The 21,011-nt window shown below is 37.0% G+C and overlaps 1 protein-coding gene across 1 annotated transcript in view; it reads left to right on the forward strand.

Annotated features, from left to right (window-relative positions):
* TRHDE (thyrotropin releasing hormone degrading enzyme) overlaps nt 1-21,011 on the forward strand; it is a 372,234-nt gene that overhangs the window by 328,048 nt on the left and 23,175 nt on the right. The window contains exons 13-15 of the mRNA XM_047743059.1: nt 8,296-8,443; nt 10,324-10,421; nt 10,907-11,014. Of these exons, the coding sequence (XP_047599015.1) occupies nt 8,296-8,443; nt 10,324-10,421; nt 10,907-11,014 (354 nt within the window). The remainder of the gene's footprint in view (nt 1-8,295; nt 8,444-10,323; nt 10,422-10,906; nt 11,015-21,011) is intronic.

Below are 21,011 nucleotides of genomic sequence, written 5' to 3' on the forward strand. Positions count from 1 at the left end.
CTAATCAACAGTAAGTCCACTAAACCCTCCATTTCAAAGTTGCAGCCACAGACCATACTACTCTCTCCTTCCCCATAGGTTCTATTATGTTTCCTTATAAGGCCTCCAAAGATTACTCCACTAGATGTCCCTTATATTCCTCTTCTCCTTTTCTCCTTTTTACTAGAAGATGGGAGAGGGAATACAAGATGACTTGCTGGGCCTTTTTGGTATAGTGATAAAAATATTGGTGCTGGAAGACTGGGTTCAAATACCAGTACCACCCTTATTTGCAATATGATCCTGGAGAGGTGAGGTAGCATTTTGAGCTTCAATTTTGATCTGTAAAATGGGGCTAGTGATATTGCTAAGCTCAGAAGATTGTCACGAGGATTTCATAACATAACGTATTGTTATATATTCTCTCTATATAACATTATATAATATAATGTATAATATTATATATAATATATATAATATGTAATGTATAATATATGCACTTGGCACAGGGTCTGGCGTAACAGGGAGTGCTAAATCAGTGTTGGTCACCACAGGGATTATCTATGTCTTTTTCTTTTACCTAGACCAATTGCTGATTGATGAAGCCTGAGAATGTGAACTTAGATTTGCCAAGAATCATAATGTGCACAAAGATGTTCATAGCTCTGTTATGTGTACCCCAGGTACTCAACAATAGTGAACTCCATCTATCTTTCCAACAAAATATTTCCAAAGTAATTATGAGGAATCCCTAATAATATGGAAAACTATTATAAAAAATTATGTAAACTTAAATGTATAGTATAGTAAAATCTATACAAAAAGCAAAACTTTTGATATATCAGATAAGAGGGCATATAACCAGTTATTTTTTAAAGATTTTATTCATTTATTTGACAAACAGAGATCACAAGTAGGCAGAGAGGCCGGCAGAGAGAGGAGGAAGCAGGCTCCCCCCTGAGCAGAGAGCCTAATGCGGGGCTCGATCCCAGGATCAGGACCTGAACTGAAGGCAGAGGCTTAACCCACTGAGCCCACCCAGGTGCCCCTAACCAGTTATTTTTTTAAAGCTTTTTTTTTTTTTTAAGTTTTTTATTTAAGTAATCTCTGCACCCAATGTGGGGCTCAAACTCAAAACCCCAAGATCAAGAGTCACATGCTCTTCCAATTAAGACAGCCAGACGCCCCCTAAGTGGTTTGGTTTCAGTGATATTTTTCTTTTTTCTAGTTTCCTATTATTCACACATATCTCTAAAAAGCAGCCAAATAGGAAGTATGAAATACCGTCGATTAGGTTGATGATTTGATATCCTAATGTCAGTAAAATCCTACTGGATTTTTAAATTCTTTTTACTCCTGTGTGACTATGGAGAATATTGGAAAATGTCACTATCTAGTAAGCAAAATTCCATACCAAATTTAAGCATTGTATTTTCTTTTTTTTTTTTTCTACTTTTTTAGATTTTTTTTTTATTAACATATAATGTATTATTAGTCCCAGGGATAAGCATTGTATTTTCAATGGAAATAATAAGCTATGTGGATTATTTTCCTGGTGGTCTTTCAGGCTGCTTTCCCTATTTAAATTCTGGAATAATTCTGCTAATTAACCCAGAGTGGAATGTGCAGCTTCTTATATATAAAATATATACTCTTTTAAAATGTGTTCATTGCCTAAACAATGTCACAGTTCCATATCATCATTGCTGTTTTTTTTTTGTTTTCTGTTTTTGTTTTTGTTTTTAGCAATTGAGTAACAATAAATAATACATAGATAAACTTTGGGAATATTTCCTTTTCCTGATACCTGCATAAGCTACTGTTTCTAAAACAAATCTCATGTGAAGCCTACCTCAAAAAATCATTGTCTGGTTTCATGTCAGTAACTTCACTCACTAGGTATGTTTTTCTCATAAGCATAGCCTGTATAGTGGGAAAGGGAGAGGGTCACCTAGGAGATCATGTTTCACTCTTTTCTCGTCTGGGTGTACCACATGGCATGTTTGGGTTTCCTCTCTACTGCAGCTAGAGTCACCCTTTCAGAGCATAAATCAGATCAAACGCTTGCTGTAGAATTCCATCACCCGTAGAAAAGCAAGCCCAAGCCCGTCTTATTTAAGTGCCTTCTAGCACCACCAACCTCTGCAACCTCCTAGTATCTAGCCTACTCTTCTGCGGCTCACTCCACGCCAGCCATAAAAACCTCCTTGTGATTCTGCCAATGTCCCCAATTTATTCCTGGTCTAGGACTTTGGACCTTGCTGTTTCCCAGGGGGCCTGAATTCCTCCCCCGCTGGATCTGCTCTCTCATGTCACGCAGGCAGGTGTCCTCACCGATGCCTGGCCTAAGCATCCTCTTTAAATCATTTCCCATAATCCTCTGATCCTTACTATTGCTCACTTGCCCTGTTAGCACCTGGGCTTTGATTATGTATTTCTTCATGTACTAGACTTAACGTGATGAGAGCTATGATAGTGATGTGTAAACAGATGTTAAAGGAAAGGAGACTGAAAGCATTTAACTCTAGTTCAAAGTGGTATTTAGGGAGGCAGTCTCATGTGGTGGCATCAGTGAGAGCTTTCTTGTCAGTCTTGGTTTTCAATTCCAGCTCTCTCACTTACTAGCCAAGTCAGCTTGGCAAGCTGCTTATCTTCTTTAAACTGTAGCTTCTTCATTTAAAAAAAAAAAAAAAAGAAGAAGAAGTTTGAGGGGCTACAGAATAGCACTGATTCTGAGGATAGTAAACTAAAACAAACTTAGACCATCATTCCATAACACCATACCATATGGTAAATCCTTAATATACAAGAGCTTAAAATAAGTTGATCATTTTCCTTTAAAAAATAATTCATTTCAGCCATAAAGCTAAGGATGTTTTCCTTTTCAGGTGAATAGCTAACATCTATTAACTCTTCCAATTAATAACCAAACATTGATTCTGCTTTTTAACATTACTGAGTACCCAGAGGATCCCTGTATTTAGATGATGGCTGATTTCTTGAGAAATTATACTTGGAAATAAAGAAACAAGTGTGTTTGCAGAGAAGAAAGGCTGATTGTGGTGGTGGTAGGGGGGACCATACAAGTTGCAAAAAATTATTTCTGGATGTTTTATTTTTAATCTTCAAATTTTTACTGAAAAAGGGACCCTAGAGATCATGTAGTTCATCCTTGTCCATTTACTGATTAGGAGAAAGAGATTTCAAAACCCATGATCAATTTACTTAAAGACATGGTATAAAATAATGCTGTTGCTTCCAGGAAAGTAATCTACTAATCAGGGACAAAAAAACAAACAAAAAAAAAAAACAAAAAAAAACAGAGGTGTTTATACAATGCTTCCGCTTTCTCTCTGGCTATAAAGCTATTTCATTTGGATATAGATTAACTGATGCAAATCTCTTCAGCTAGATTGCAGTGGCCTTCTTATCTTCTATCATGTATACCATTAATAAACAAGATGACTAAAAATAGTATAAATATCACTCTAATAGACTTTCCTCATCCTGTTGGTATCTTTTAACCTTAAAAAATGCTTAATTTAAAAAATACATATATGGGGCGCCTGGGTGGCTCAGTGGGTTAAAGCCTCTGCCTTCGGCTCAGCTCGTGATCCCAGGGTCCTGGGATCGAGCCCCACATCGGGCTCTCTGCTCAGCAGGGAGCCTGCTTCCCTTCCTCTCTGTCTCTGTCTGCCTCTCTGCCTACTTGTGATCTCTGTCAAATAAATAAATAAAATCTTTAAAAAAAATACATATGTGTATATTAAAGTTTATTATGCTTGTAAAGTGCTCCTGTTTTTAAGAACAATGACATTTTTGCCATAATATAATTTGGTGTAAAATAAAACATTTATTGAGTACCTATTTTGTACTAGAGTCTGCATGAGGCTATGGGGATACAAAGATAGGCAAAGCATGCTTCATTTTTTTAAGGAGGTAAGCCCAGTGAGTGAGAAAGACCATCTTATGATAAAATTATGATTAATATCATGATAACTATTACAAAGATTACTGTTATCAAGGTATTCTGTGAGCCCAGAAAAGAAATGCCTAAGTCAGTGTGGAAGAAGGCTTTCTGGAAGAGAAGGAACAGGAAAAGGGGGGTGCTGTGAGAATTCTTTGTTGTGTAACTTTTTGCAGTTCTGATTTCATGGGGCTACAAATAACTAATTTCCTTTCCATCTCTGCCGACAACATTTCTCCAATGCCTGAATCATAGCTTTCGTTTCATCTGTGACCTGACCAAATAGACTGTTGGTTGACAAAGATACCTCCCATGTGTTTTTCCTTTTTGAGTCTATGGTACTTTGAGGACTACTGGAGTTTCCAGTCTCGGCCATGGGATCTTCCCACAATGAACACATAAAAGCCCTTTCCAATGATTAACAAAAGATAATAGATAGAATAGTAAACTTTTTAATTAAGCATGTCAGCAATTGCTTTAAAAATCTGTGCCCTAAAAGAGAGATATAGTGTCTCTTAGACATATTGTGAAAGATGTAGTACATAATTTATTGGTTTTAAATGAATATTCCACTAGTGAAACCTGGAAGCAGGATGTTCTGAAGAGTCTGATTGTGCTTTTTATTTTTTTCCAAGTATCAAGCACCCAGAAGCCAAATGCTTTGCAAGGAAATTCACATAAAATAAGTTATTTGTGTGCAAGCCACCCATCTCAGTAGATTTAAGAATTAACATTCACAGAATTCAGAGCAGTTTTTAAAAAGTAGTTTTGCATCTTAGGTGAAAACAAAGCCAGCTAAGATCAGTGCATTTCAATATCAGCTAATATTGTCTGGTTTTAATCTTCTTATTATTAAAAAAATACTCTCTTGTATGCCTAAAGATATATTTCATTGCAAGCTCCAGTAAATCAAAGAAGGAGAAGAGGGTATGTGTGCGTTTAAGGAGGGGAAGTGGGAAGAGGAACTATATATATAGGTGCATAAGGGCAACCTTCATCTATTTTTAACCTTCCTCATTTCCCCATCATATTTCCTTTGATTCCTAAATTATTTCTTTTTTAAAAAATATTTATTTACTTAAGAGAGAAAGAGTGTGCACCTTGGGAAGTGGCAGAGGGAGAGGGAGAGAGAGAATCTCCGGCAGACTCCCCGCTGAATGAAGAGACCAACGTGGGGCTCCATCCCACAACCCATGAGATCATGACCTGAACCGAAATCATGAGTTAGACACTTAACTGACTGTGCCTCCCAGGCACCCCCCTAAATTATTTCTTATGCCAACCTATACCCCAGTACCGAAGATAGATATCATCTACAGCCTCTACCTAAAATATTAATCAAACACACTTAGTTGTATGTGAAATATTCTTTAAATTTGCTCTTTTTTCTCCTATTTTGTTAGCAGCATTTCTCTGTGATGATGCAAATCTAGGACAACTGCCTTTTGGCATCAGGACCCTAAATGTGCTCCCTACTGGGCTGATTACTTGAAGCTAATGTAGTGTTCCATTCATTGGATTCCACACACTTCCCCCATATTGATTGCATTATCAGTAGTAGTAATCACAGATATCATTACCAGCTAATTACACAAACACATATCTAAACTAGGTAACTTATTCAGCAACATTATCTCTTACAAGTCTTAATTTTGTAATGAAGCTGATCATCTTGTCCAATTGAGTGTAGCTACATATTTTGATCTAGTAGGTTAAATGTGAGTGTATTGAATTATGTAGTAGGTAATTACTTATGTATGTTTGTAACAACTCAAATGAGAGAAATTTGAATGTAATCTGTTTCTTATTTTATTTGAGGGCTGCATTAGAGAAGGTTAACTGCTTTAAAAAAAATAGACCCAAGTATGTATTTGGATCAAACACAATAGAAGTGGGTTTTTTTTTTTTTTTTTCTCCTGCTCACATAACAGAACTGGTGTGAGAACTAGTACATAGGCATGCAGTCATCCAGACACCCAGGTGGGTTTCTGACATATTCAGTACAAGATTTCCAAGGTCACCCTGAATGATTCACTTCAGGGAAAATGAGTATTGAGGAGCTAATGGACGAGGTCTAACCTTGGCAGTGATGAGCATTCACATGACCATACCTAAATACCAAAAAAATGGGTATTATAATCTATCCCAGAAAGTAGAGGAAAGCATGGACTTTTGGTGAACAGTTAGCAATTTTTTCCATAAGGACTCAAAACAGAACTTGCTTGCTTTCCCTATTTAATGAATACTTTCCTTGGCTTGTCATTATTTGGAACTTCTGTCATTATTTGGAAGTAGGACTCTGGAGATGGGCATCCAGATTTGCCACTATGAGCTAGGTGATTCTGGCAGGGTACTCAATCTTGAGACATATTTCTCTTTATCTAAAGAATGAGCAAAATATTCTCTGTGCTATTTACCTCATAAATTGCTTTTTTTTTTTTTTTTACACTCTGTCAGATATCTTCTAAAAAACCTAGATCCAAGCCCTGCCTCTCAGACTTAGACATATTGAACAACTGAAGAATGGGGAATGAAAGAAATTACAACTTTTTTTTTTCAAAATTTTGAACAAATAAAGTATGACCGTATTATTGTAATACTTGTTGCAGTTTAAATTGTACACAAGAAGGTTAGGATAAAAGGTTTTGGGGCTTAAAAAAGAGGTCTTTTTCACACTTCTTATTTTGTAGATAAGGAATGTGAAGCTTGGCAAGATGAATTTGCTTAACTCTATGGGAAACAATAGTAGTTCCCAGCTCTTTCTCAAACCCAAGTCTCTTCCATAACATTATTTGTCATCTTCTTTAGTCATATCTCCTACAAAGCACAAGTCATTGAATTATGCCATGAGTGAACTAAAATCATTAGAGTGACACACATCTGTGTTTTAAAAACGTCTTCAGAATTGGTTTTTCTTTTTTTTTTTTTTTTTAAAGATTTTATTTATTTATTTGAGAGAGAATGAGTGAGAGAGAGCATGAGAGAGGAGAAGGTCGGAGGGAGAAGCAGACTCCCCAAGGAGCTGGGAGCCCTATGCGGGACTTGATCCTGGAAATCCAGGATCATGACCTGAGCTGAAGACAGTCGCTCAACCAACTGAGCCACCCAGGCGCCCCCAGAATTGGTTTTTCTTACAGAAATCTGAACATGGCCACAAGTTTACCATAGAGTAACTTTTGCTTGTCAGACTGTGTAAGAATTAGATAATCTGGCAAACTTATTTTAGGTGAAGACGAGACAGAGCTTTGCTCCCTGCCTGTCCACCTCTACCAAGGACAAAATAAAAGGTCCATCTAATTTTGTGATGTTACAAAAGAACATCAGTGCGAAAGGTAGATAAAGGAGATAAGCAGGCTTTGGTTGCTTTCATATTTAGCTGGTTCCCATGTTAGAAGTCTGCATTCAGTTGATCATTCTTGTAAAATAAAAAAAAAAAAAATCCAGCAAAACACATAGTGTCACAATGTGTATGCATCAGGGACATCGAGGCTAAGACAGACTACCTTTTAATGTACTGTGGATTGTCGTTTATAATGCTTTGATTTGCAAGGATTTTATATGCAGTTTCCTGGAGAGTAGAGATATACACTTCTTTTAGGATCCTTTTTGGACATACCCTCTTTAAATATGTGCAGTGCGTGTTCAGATCATTTTTTAAAAAGCTACAGTTTCATATTCTCCAAGGAATCTGACATTGGTCCCCAAGGTGACACAGCATCTATTTTGAAAGAAAAATAATACATGGGAAGAGCCGGTTCTTTCAACTTGTTTGGAATTTGGACTCTATTAAAATCTAACTGAGATTTTCATAGGTGTTTTGGAAACCATTTCTTTCGAGCTGTTCAAATTGTAGTATGACACAGATACAGTCACAACTGTAAGTTGCCTCTTTAGTTTGATTGTTTTTTTGAAAACAATGTGTAGTAAATATTATTACACAGAACTACATGAAGAGCAAAGAGAATGCATTGAGAAACGGAAATTGCATTTCAGTAATCAATTATTTTCAATTACATGTGACCTCGGAAGAGTTTCTGTGAAGGAAAATACCTAGAGTCGATTTTATTCAAATTCCGGAATTCTTTCCTTTTAAAAAAATATGCATTCTGATATTTTTGTGTATGTGAATTTTTAACTCTCTAACTCTGTATGTATTAAGGCACATGGCATCCTAAGTAGGACTATATTTAAAAAGTGAGTAATTTTATTTTTATAGCACTGAGTATGACTTCTTTATACTGTGATGAATCTTGCTTTCTGCCTTTTATTTGCATAAGTAAAATCTTCGCTTTTGCATCATCATGTATATTTTCTGCATATAATTAACATGAACTTTTTTGACTGTGCAGAGCTGGCTACTTGCCTCAGCATATCCCCCTGGAGATTATCAGATACCTGTCTGAGGAGAAGGATTTTCTTCCTTGGCATGCTGCCAGTCGAGCTCTTTATCCCCTTGATAAATTACTGGACCGCATGGAGAAATACAATGTCTTCAATGTAAAAAGACCTATTTTCTTCTTTCTTATTTTCAGATGATGAACTGTTTCCTCATTATCCACTTTATGCAACTGATCCAGAGTTATTTGTGTTTCTTCTTCTAATTTGTATTATCATTTTTGTCCTGATTTTCTGTGCAACGCTGATGACAATTACTTGAAGAAGAAATGGAATCTGAGCTACTTTTTATTCTGGCCTAAAAGTGTCAATTAAGCTTAAATGCCTCAGAATTTGAGAACAAATATACATGGCAAATCCTTAAAGTTCAAACTTACTTTCCAAGAGTTAAAGGGCTCTGTGTTCACAAAGGACTTAACCTGGGTGGAGGGATCCCAAAGATCTTAACAGAATATAGACAGTTTCAGTAAAGATTCTTAGTCATTATTTTTATCCAAAAGGGCATAGTGAATTCAATTCACTTCCTTAATTAACAAGGATAAGATCAACATTGAGGCGAGAGCCCATTCATAATTGGGTCCAAGGGGATACAGGAGAGCAAACAGTAGATAATCCAAATAGACACAAAGACATGACAAACATTCCAAAATGTTACCTGACCAGATTTCCTAAGCTGAAGTCTGGTAAACCAACACTGCATGGCGGACACCACCTAATCTAATTTAATAACCATTTTGAATAAGATTAAGATTAAGTATGGCTAATGAGCTTCTGATTCCTAAATTTCTTATCACCAGTGAGGCTTTGCATAGGAGACTATGTCTCTTTGCCTTCTATTACCTTTGAGCCCTATTTGGCTCCCCTCAGTTATTTTAGGAGTCTGCCCTGTGTTTTATAAAATCCTCCTATGTCTTATGACCCATGGGCTCTGCTAATTAACCTCCACATTTGGAATTACTCGAGACTAGATTGCCATGACATGAAATATGTTTCTGGCCCCCTCTACATTGTCTGATGACCATCAGAGTTGCTTCTTGTTTCCTTATTCCAAGTCTGCATGCCAATACCTCTGTTTTCATATATTTTTTAAAACTGGAATGATCCTGGCTTGACTGTTCGTTGTCATTAGTTTGGTCTAATCCCTGACAACGACATGCAAAAAAATGGGTCGTTATAGTTCTGGTATAACTTTTATTGGCTAGAGAAAGACTTACCACACTTCTCTTTTCTCCTTAACAGAGATACTGCCATGTTAAGCTTCTGTAAAAGTAAAATACATTTTTGTATATATTTGTACTTTGGAATAGTATTTCATGTCAGACACCTCAATTTCAGTAAAAGTTAAGAATTGCTTTTACTGTAATTTCGATGCTTTCATTTCTTTGACAAAATTCAAGGGCCACATTAAAGTGAGGAGAACATATTTTATATCACTGCTAATATTTAAATATATCATTAGCTCAATGGATTTTGACTTTGAAATGCCATATTTTTTACTGAAGAGTGTTCTGTGTATCTCAGATTCAACAGTGCTAGGCTATCGGCTGGGCTTACATCACAGCTTTTCTTTAAATGTGCTCTGTTGACATGAACTGCATAAATGTTAGGTGCTTATTTTCCACAAGCTATGTCTACATACATTTGTATATTTGTGTGCATTTGGGTGTCATTGTCACTGTTCCTCAGTGTCCTTGTTTCGCTACCAAAATTTTCATCTAAAATATTGAATAGTGCAAATTACTTAATCATTCAATAGGAAGTAAAGAGTAGACTTCTACCATTGCAACTGTATTTTATCCTTATTTTCTATATTTGAAATACTGAGCTGGATAAAATTAGAGCCTTTACCATGGCCATCTTTTTACTGGTATTTTAAAGTAGGTGCATTTAGAAAATATTTTAATCGTATTATGTAACTGTAATTATCATCATGGAGAGGTTTGAAACTGACATCCTCTTTATTTCCCCTAACCCCCATTTAGGAATATATTTTAAAGCAAGTTGCAACCACGTACATCAAGCTTGGATGGCCAAAAAACAATTTTAATGGATCTCTTGTTCAAGCATCCTACCAACATGAGTACTGTTTTATTTTCTTATTTGCCTCTTTTCCCCCAGAGCTGTACAATAACATACAACTAGTACCATTGCGACTTCAGCAGCATGAGATGATCTTTCTTTCATTCTGCATCTTTCATTTCCCTTTGCTGGGAGGCCTGCAGATGGATAGCACAGTTTCCCCTACCTGGTACTGAGAACAAAAGCATATCCTTGCCATGCTTCAATGTAAGATCTGCTGTTACTGGTAAAAGGGATATTTGAACCCAGCGCCACCTCCCCCGCCCCTGCCCGACTGTATTACTGTTCCAGAGAAGACTTGTGACTTGTATTATCCTGAACTTCTCCTCTGCCTAACCATCTCCTCCTCAGCAAAATAGGATTTCTGTATCTGGAAATTATTTTTGTGCTGATTATTTACTTATCTACTGCTTATGCAATGAGGAACCCTTCCTCTCCAGATAGTAACACTGCTTTTTCGTTGTTTTTCCTTTTGATGGTACCTAGAGAACTCCGGAGAGAAGTTATAATGCTGGCGTGCAGTTTTGGCAACAAACACTGTCACCAACAGGCATCGACACTTATTTCAGATTGGATTTCCAGCAACAGGAACAGGTAAGTGGAACCAAATCCTGTATTTCTGATATGATTTAATACTGCTTTCAGATTCTCAGTTGATGCATTGCATTTATCAACGGGAGGAAAACAAGACAAGGAGAAAACACTGTGAAACTGTGTTTCAGGTTCATCGCTTACGAGGCGATCACATAAAAGCCACAATAGACTTTCCTCTGGAGTGTTTTGTAGAGTTTTAAATTAACTTTCTTAATCTAGGCTCTTATTCTTCATACATAGGGTGCCAGCTTATTTTGAATTTGGGTAGCTTGCTATTCCATTAGAATAAAATAATTTTATGTAGGCCAGATTCTAAGGTTCTTTATAAAGGTTGTGGTATTTATTTATAAAACAACTGCAAGCGTATGATACAGTAAAACAGTATAACGTATGTTAATATTAAAAACCAAAAACCAAAAAGGTTATAGAAAAAAACTACTCTTTTAGTGACCCTTGACAGAGACCTTAAACTTGTATCTTATCTTGGAATTTCACAATACAGGATTTTAATACATAATGTCATGTTAAAATTGTTTAATAGAATTACCTTTGATAAAAATATTATACTAAATGTCACTTGTTAATGTTAATGATGTTTTAATATTGAATATTAGGCATAAAAAATTGAAGATCATGATCTTTTCACTACAGTTTTTTAAACCTTCTTAGGTATTTTTATATTTCCAAAGACCTTTATGTTCCATTTCTTATTACACTTTGGGCAACTTAGAATCACTCCTCCCAGTCTTTGGCCCCTGTGTTAAGGCAAGCCTGATGGGAAAGTTGAGGAGCTGCGGGACAGTTTATTCAGATGGTGCTAGTTCGCGTGCCTGCATGTAACCGTCGGCTTGTCCCCAGCTGAGTGGCTGGGATGACTCACGGGAAACAGAGAAAGGGACTTGTTCTAGGCAAATATAGAGAACCACAGAGAGTGTAATTTGTTCCTACTTAAGTAACAAATTGATTGTTGTCTGGTCAAAAGTTACTTAGGTTTAAATGTAGTAGTTAACTGACTCCAGAGCAAAGCACAGCTATCCTGCTTCACAAATCTGTGAGAGATCTTTCACTGCATTGCTAAGTAATTTGTCACCTTTTTAACCATTGTCCAGTTTGCTCTTTAAGTTAACCGTTTCTGGGTTTACCCTGAGCTTAGAAGGAAAATATTTTATCACTATCCTCTCTAAGTTGATCCATTATGTACTCAAAGACAGCAGTTAAATTTGTCACAGGTCTTTTCTAGAACTAAAAGTGTTCTCAGTTATTAACTTTTACCAATGATTATCCTTTTTGCTAAGTCTTCTGAGACCTATTACATCAAACTTGAAAATGTTATAATAAAAGCTTTGTTTTCCTTTTTTCTACCACCTTCTTCAGTTCTACCACATGTATTTAAGGGATGAACACATAAAAATTTACCCAAAACCAATACACCCCAAATTGTATTAGGATACCTGATCATAAATGCATATGAGAAAAAAAGGTAAAATATATTATTTAAAGATCGTGGTCTCTGCCACTTTGTTTTTTATTTGATTGGTCTTGTGTGTGTTTGATTCCTCTTGCTGCAGACACTTGCCTTTTCTCAGACCTGACAGTTGCTTTTTAGCCCATAAAAGTACAGCTATTGGGAAAATGCTATTTTTTAAATAATTCATTTATTTAACCAAATTTTACTGAGCAATTCTCATTACCAGCTGGTGGCCAGGAAGCAAAGAGAAGAGGGAGAGCTCAAAATTAGAGAATGCATCTCTATAAACAAAGAGTCTGTTCTTTGAAGCAAGAGCTCAGCACATGGCAGTGTGAAGCAAGAAGGGAAGGCTCTGCTTTGGGGGAATCACATTCATCCTCAAGAGGATGAGCAGGATCCTGCTGGGACTAGGAGGGCAGGCGGAGACCTGGGCAGGTGCATGAATACTTAAGTCAGGGGTGGGGAGTGCAGGGGGCGTGGATGGGGTTTCCAGGCAGAGGGAAGGTACACAGATTGATGTTTAGTTGAATGAGTGTAGTAAATTTCGGTCTGTGAATTTGAACAACCCGTCACGTCCAAAATTCCCTTATACATGGAAGTTTATGCATGAGGTATCCGTTCATTTCAGTTTTGATAACTCTGCCACTTATTTATGGCAAGATAACTAAACTTGGGTCCAATACTTGAAGGTTCTTTCATTCTTTCCTTCATCATTTGTATGTTCTCCTCCTTTGCTTTCTTCTGTAACTGGCTAAGTAAACAAACGAAGTGGGAATAACACTGTGTTTCTAAGATTTGCCCAACCAGCCATAGGACGTGTCCCTGCATACACAAGGGACCTCTCGCAGTGAGGGTACAGGGTACTCTCTGAGCTACCTGTGTGTGAGGATCAGAGATTTAACCTGTATTTTTTTTTTCAGTGACAGCTTAATAATAAAACAATGTGTGATCATGTTAGTTGTTTCTGAGATTAACTTTCTTAAATCAAGTCAGTAAAGGGGAGGGGAGGGTTTCTTTTTAAATGTGCCTGAAGCAACACACCAGTCAGTTGCATTTGTTTGCTTGTTTTTTGTCTCACAGGACCCTTAAAAATCATCTCTAAGAAAAGCCTCCCAAGGTAATGCAATAGGATGCTTACAAAATGGTTTGGGAGATGCTCTGTATGTATGCTAATAAATTTAAAGGACAGTGAGTCATGGAAGTTCGCAGGGATTGCAAATCTGGGGTGCTGTGCTTTTTTTTTTTTTAAGGATTTTATTTATTTATTTAATTGACAGAGAGAGAGAGAGAGACAGAGAACGAACACAAGCAGGGGGAGTGGGGGAGGGAGAAGCAGGCTTCCTGCTGAGCAGGGAGCCTGATGGGGCTCTATCCCAGGACGCTTGATGACTGAGCCACCCAGGCGTCTCTGTGCTATTTTACAGCCAGATCTTGATATGCTGGGGAGATAGGTCCAAGGGCCAGGTGGGATTCAGGAGGATCGAATGGATATGAAAGTTGGTATAGGGAAAGGTAATGGAACCAAAAAGTGCATTGCAAAGCTAGAGACAGTAGCAGCAGAGAGAGAAGAACTCAAGAATTCCAGTGAATGATAAATTGAATGAGTCCACATGTTAATATATTCAAATGCTGCAGCGTGTTGAATTTAATGGTGATGTCATGCATCAAAAGGGATGAGCTACATTCTGGTCTTGTTAGGCTGTGATTTGGGGACTGAGTTCAGCAGAACACCACATCTCAGAAAAGAGACAAATTGCCAAGCATTCAGTAGAGAACAATACAAATGATAAAAAAGATCTTGAACACACTAGCTGCAAGAGGAGGTTATGAGACCTGAAAATTTCACTCAAAAAAAAAAAAGACATAGAGAAGATGATAGCCTTTTGTAAGTATAAAAAATGTAATAAAAGGGACAGAAATTGGTTTCTCTCACTGATTAGCACAAATAAACAAGAAATAATAGGCATAAGCTTCACTGAGTAAAATATAGGGATTATAGTATTACTGTAGGTGAATTATTATTTGAAGATTTCGTATTAAAACACTATTGAGATTGTACAATCAACTATACAGAGATCACAATATGGTATAATGGGTTTTTTTTAAATAAACAATTTATTCTGAAATTAAATGTGTGTCAATAGTAACACAGCCTCTTAATTTTGTGATAATGTATTATTTTTCAAATAATGTTAAAAGATACAATTTAAAGCTTTAAGCCAATATGGAACAAAGATTTAAAGTATTTAATTTTTAAAAAGTATTCAGTAGATACAGATATCCATTCCCTAGTAGATTAATTGATAACTGGTATCATCACTCTACTTGAAAAATATCCTGAAACAGTGGGATACCTTCTACATTATGAGAGATCAAAAATGTATATTGCATTGAAATGAATTGGAAATCATTTTGAAAATGGAAAAATTAAGGTCCTTCCATACTAAAAATTTTAAGTAGAGGACCATCTCTGGAACTTGGTGACATACATAACACATAAACTTCACTACTCATGCAATTCATTATAATGTTACTGGTAGTATTGTCTTTAATGATGATCATAATGAAAGATATATTTATTTATTGAGTGGTTGGTACGTTACAGGCATTGGACCAACTGCTTTTAGTGCACGATCTCATCTTTTTTATTTCATTTTTATAGACGACAAATCCAAAACTCTCAAAGGTTATACAATTTGCCAAGATTATGTGACAGCAGGCAGTGGATCTGGGCTTCCTTTCCCAGGCTGCCTGCTCTTCTAACCTGACCGCATGTGACGCTGAGGAGGAATATCAAATTACCATATATTGGTAATATATGTTTGTTCAGAAATGATTTTAAAAAGAAGAAAGGAAAAAGACACCCACCAGAACTTAAATACTCTCTGCACTGAGTACAAGCCATAGTTGAATGCAGGTTGTGCTCACGACATAAGCTCGTGGTTCTCGCATCTGGTCACATGTAAGAATCACTGGGAGGGCCTGTACCCCACCCCCAGAGTTCTGTTTCAGTAGGTTGAATGGGGCCCAAGAATTTGTATTCAAGACAACTTCCCGTGTGATGCTGCTGCTGCTGGTCTGAGGACCACTCTTTGGGAACCACTGATGTAGGGAAAGGCTACTGTCATCAAAGACACCAGTGATCAAAATGCAGCTGGGCCACTCACTGACCTGAGGAAAACCACTTGGTTTCATCATCTGAAAAATGGCAGTCATAAGACTAACCAAACAAGTCATAAGCATTAGACAAAAATGCCTATTTATTATTTGGCTTTTATAGGAAATCATAAACTTGAATCATCTTTGGAGCTGGCCTTCTACTTGTTTTGACCATACAGGTGGGTGCTGGGAGTTTGGAATGGGGGAGTAGGAATAAGTAGAGAATAGAGCAGTACAGAACATGTATAGAATGGCTTCATTATCAGATCTCTGTAAGTCGAGGGGTTATAAGCACGTGACCTGTAACATAGACTATACACAAACTATTACCATAGAGATTGTCAAACAGGAGCATGGGATGTTTACCCTTTTCCTCCTGCTTTAAGAAATACTGCCTGGCTTGGCCTCCAGGCCGATGTTTCTTTTTCCTCCCTCCTCTTCTCCTGCTGGTCATGTCCCCCCATCAGCCATAGCTCATTGTATCTCACAGGTAAAGAGCTCCAGTTCAGCTCCCTTCCTTTGTGTCTCTCTCTGCCCATCAGTGTTCACTTTCCTTCTGTGAGAACACAAAGGAGGACAGACAAAAGGCTCTTTTTGCTATAGTCTGTGTATCTGGTTCAGAAACCTCATGTATTCTTCCCCTAAAAACATGGATCCTAACTTATTATCCATGTTCCCAAGTTATTATGGTCCTATGCCCCCTTGTTCTGTATACTGCTTTTTGTATTCTTCTTACTATGAGCTGTCCTACTATAAATTTTCACAGGCTGAAGTTATACCAGCCAGACCAGCCATTTTCATGCTCAGCTTCCAGCATATGCATTTCTCAGACAAGTGAAGTTAGGGAGTCTTTAGGGAGTAAGGGGAAGGACAGGGCTGCCCATAACTCCCTGGGTTGGTGTGAGGAATTAGGTTTGCTCCTAATTGTAATGGTGATGTCATTAGACATCTAGGTTGTCATTAGACAGCTGTGGCTTTAGATGAGTCTGTGTTTACTCCACTTCCCCCTCCCCCACCCCGCCGTTTCTAAAGCAAGGGCATTACCCCCAAATCTCCAGGGCTTATATTAGATATAACAGTCCAAAATTTCGTACTCCCTGTCCATGAACATAAATCATACAATTTCCTCATGATTTGTCCACTTTTGGTTCTCTTTCAATATTATGCTGCAGTTGCTTGGTTATTATATAGTGTAAAGGGTGTGTTTTCATTTATTCACCTATTCAGTAAGTGTGTATCGAGCAGCTAAGACATGTCAGCGCTGTGCTGGACACTTGGAAGGCAAAGTTCTTTCATTCAACTAGTGCCCGCCCCTGCTACTTACTTGGCATTGAGAATATGTGGTTCATGCCCTGATATACCTTAAAGACTTATGGTGGAAGCAGGGAGAGAGTGTAGGAGGGAAACAGAAATTGTTCAGATAAACACACACCAAAAAATGAAACTCAGAGAAGTGCAACCAAGAAGTCTGGGGTGTTCTGAGAGAATGTCATGGGAATTGGACTAGATCAGAGAGACCAGAGGAAAACTTCCAGCCCTGAGAGCTAGTGGTGAAAATGAAGAGGACATATTTGAGCATGACCGAAGAAGGAAGAGAAAGAGGAGTTAATGATCGCTTGAATATAAATGGTAAAAAAGGAAGGGATTAATGACAGTCCACTAGAATAATCCAGTAGAGCTCAAACGTTTATACATACGAATAGCCAAAGATAACATTTTTCTAGTCTCTATCCAGAACTCTTCATTATACATGTAAATAATTGCAAGGTTTTACCTTTCAGCATATTATAAATAGACATTTTTTTAAAACAAAATTCTTTCAAACCCCTAAATCTATCCAATGGAATTGAAACACCCTAGCTACTTATACCCACCATTGGCCATTTAAAAATATGAATTATGTTCTTCCTTAACTCTCCAATTTTATATTATTCTTTTCTCTTCCCCCAAATTATATTCTAATATATTTTTGCTAAAGAATCCTTTTTGGATCACCCTATCATACTTTTCTGCAATAGGAAATATATACATACAGACACATACACACGTCAGTTCATGTTTCTTCGTGTCATAAAATCTTATGTTAATTTTTTTCAAAATTAAGTTTTCATTACAATGGTTACTTGCATATAATTGATTAACATAATACATAAATTACACAAATACAACTCTTAACATAAATACAAACTCTGGTAAGTAATTTCCAAACATAAAAATTGTTAAATATAAACGTTTAAAATTGAGATTAGCTTTTTTCCCCAACCAGTTTATATAGTCACAGACAAATATTACTTTCAGCTAGAATGAGAAGAGCTTCACCATCAATTCTATTTGATTTTTATGTTAAAGAACTGAGCAACTTTATACATAAAAATAAGTAGACAGGAATGGAAGGTATTTTGTTATAGCAGTGTCACATAGTTCTTTTGTCTTTCCAAGTGTTGTGCCAAAAATTACATAGTAATCTATCACCACAATTTTTAAATTATCACCTGACAACTTGATTAGGCCTTTCTTCAATTCTGATGGAAGCAAAGAATTTTAAAAAATTGAAAACTCATTTTCTAGATATCAACACCAATGTTTAGAATTTTTATTTGATATTGCAGTACAGTGTACTCTCAGAAGATACGAGATGAGTGAATGAGAAATACACCTTTCTCCTGGAAAGTGAGGGAAAATGAGAGAAGGGTTTTTATGAAGAGAGAAGTATCCATCGGAAAGCTTAGATTGTGGAATTTGGTTGTTGTCAAAGTACCCTTTAGATATTCTTTAAGAAGTCTTTCCTTACTCCCAGAGATAGAAATGCCTGTGTCTGGGGGTAAGGAAGGCCGTGACACTAGGGGTGGGTGGAAATGGAAAGAATGAGTGATGGATTAGATGGTTTAGAGAGAGAGTGTAACAAGGAGAGCAAAAGCAAAGAATTGAGAAATCACAATGTTGAATCGTTGGGTATCATCCAGACATGAGTTGTGGCCCTTGAAGCTTAACATTTACAGCGTCTTCTGAAACTTGTTTTATTCCCTCTGCCAATGTTCATATTTTTAAATTTATTATTAATCCTTTTCCCTTGAGTACAAAGAATTGTATCTATTTGAAGATAGAGATCTATCTATAGCTATAAATATCTAAAAACAGTGGATAGTCTAAAAATATGTCTGGACTTTCTTCTTATAAATATGTCCCCAGAAACCTGTACAATTCTTAAAACTTATTTCTCCTTAAAAAAACCCCACTATTTCCATTCTATCTTACCTTACAAAATAGGCAGTTTATATTTTAGTTTCAGAATAGTTTTCTTTTTTTTTTTTTTTTAAAGATTTTATTTATTTATTTGACAGAGAGAGAGATCACAAGTAGACAGAGAGGCAGGCAGAGAGAGGGGAAGGGAAGCAGGCTCCCTGCTGAGCAGAGAGCCTGATGCGGGACTCGATCCCAGGACCCTGAGATCATGACCTGAGCCGAAGGCAGCGGCTTAACCCACTGAGCCACCCAGGCGCCCCAGAATAGTTTTCATGATTTTCTCATACATCTTTAAAAGCTTAACTCAAAGCATTATTTTTCTACGTTAAACCAAACCTGCTTTTACAAGTCATGTATCTCTTTAACTCCTAACACCTGGGCTATAAAACTGTTCTTTTTTTCATCAGAATATCAGAACTTATTTCATTTTTAATTTCTAAGAGTTTAGGAAGGATGCTGTAAAAGGTAGTCCTGTTCTCAGTAGACTATGTTGAGAAACTTAAAACTCGCTGACCTCTACTCTGAGTCATTCACATTTTTACTTGCATGTGAGATAACACAGCATCATGGACTGTCATTTTTTGCCTTATTTTTCACTGTCCACAGTTGGGGCCCTGTTAATAGAGAACTTCAGGCAATCTCTACCCTGAACATTCTTCATAACAGACCCACTGAGGTGAGGGGGAAAATATAGTGAATTGCCTATTGGAATGTTTGTAAGGCTGATTTTTTTTTTTTAAGTACTTGCAGCTAGTTTTCCCTAATGCAAATTGGAGCACACATATTTTTTACTTTTATCATATACTTGGAAAATAAACCTTAAGGGGTAGTCACCTCCCTTCCATTATCTTTCTGCCCTAGGAATTGTATATTTCAGTAGTTTCGGCCAGTCACCTGGTTATGAATGGTTGCCTGTGTAACCCTAGCCCAGGCATTTAAAAGTTGCTCATGAAAATATTTAAAGTAGAGAGTGGTATGGGAACCTCTGGAATAATTCACAATTGTCATCAAAATCATCACTGTCATTAACATCTTATCAATTTATCCCTCTGTAGTTCTTCAAAGCTAAGACATATTTAATACGCTACAGCCTTCCCTCATTGTGACCTATGCAGTGTTCCAGGGCCATGTTCCTCTGTCCACCCTTGGATAATGGGGTATCTGGTTATGAGTCCACTTGGTGTTTAACTTTCAGCTTTATTTCTAAAATAAAATAGTATTGCACATTTCTTCCATAGTAATATATCTCCTTAATCTAACCAAAATTAACTGAGACTCCTACACTACTTGATTCATGTACTAAATACATCTTGAGCCTCTGTCACATTTCAGGCATCATACTAAAAGATACCAGATATCCAATGATGAACAAAAGGACAGTTTCTGCCTTCCTAAAGCTTACCGTCCAGTGGGGTAGATGGAGACTAATCAGAAGTCATACAAACACTTTGAGATTTTAACTGTATTAAGAAGCCAGAAGGGAGATTTCTAAGAAAAGGACAGTTTGACCTGACAGTGAGATTGACACACCTGCAGAGTGACAACTGACTCGGGGCCTACAGGAAAAATACACATTCATCAGGCAGAGCAAGAAAGAAATTGTCCACCCCCCCCCCCAAAAAAAAACAGTGTACCAGAATAGCCTTCTTTCTGAATATCATTTCTCAGGATTAAAGTCTTGGTCCTTTGCAAAGGCATAACTATTTGGGCAGAATCTATACTAACCCAAGGACATCCTTTGGAAGTCTTGCAATTTTTTTTTTCAGCTAATCATGTTTGTTTTGTTTTTATTTGCTGAGAAGAGCAAAAATCCCACTTAATTGATTATGCACCTTCAACAAATAGCATGGAGGACAAGGGGAGATGGAGAGGAGAAGGGAGTTGAGGGAAATTGGAAGGGGAGGTGAACCATGAGAGACTATGGACTCTGAAAAACGATCTGGGAATTTTGGGGGGGTGGGGGGTGGGAGGTTGGGGGCACCAGGTGGTGGGTATTGTAGAGGGCACGGATTGCATGGAGCACTGGGTGTGGTGCAAAAATAATGAATACTGTTATGCTGAAAAAAATAAAAAAAATTAAAAAAATTAAAAAAAATTAAAAAAAAAATCTTTAGGGAACCGCTCTTC

This window comes from Lutra lutra, chromosome 8, assembly GCF_902655055.1.
Source record: "Lutra lutra chromosome 8, mLutLut1.2, whole genome shotgun sequence".
Taxonomy (NCBI): Eukaryota; Metazoa; Chordata; class Mammalia; order Carnivora; family Mustelidae; genus Lutra; species Lutra lutra.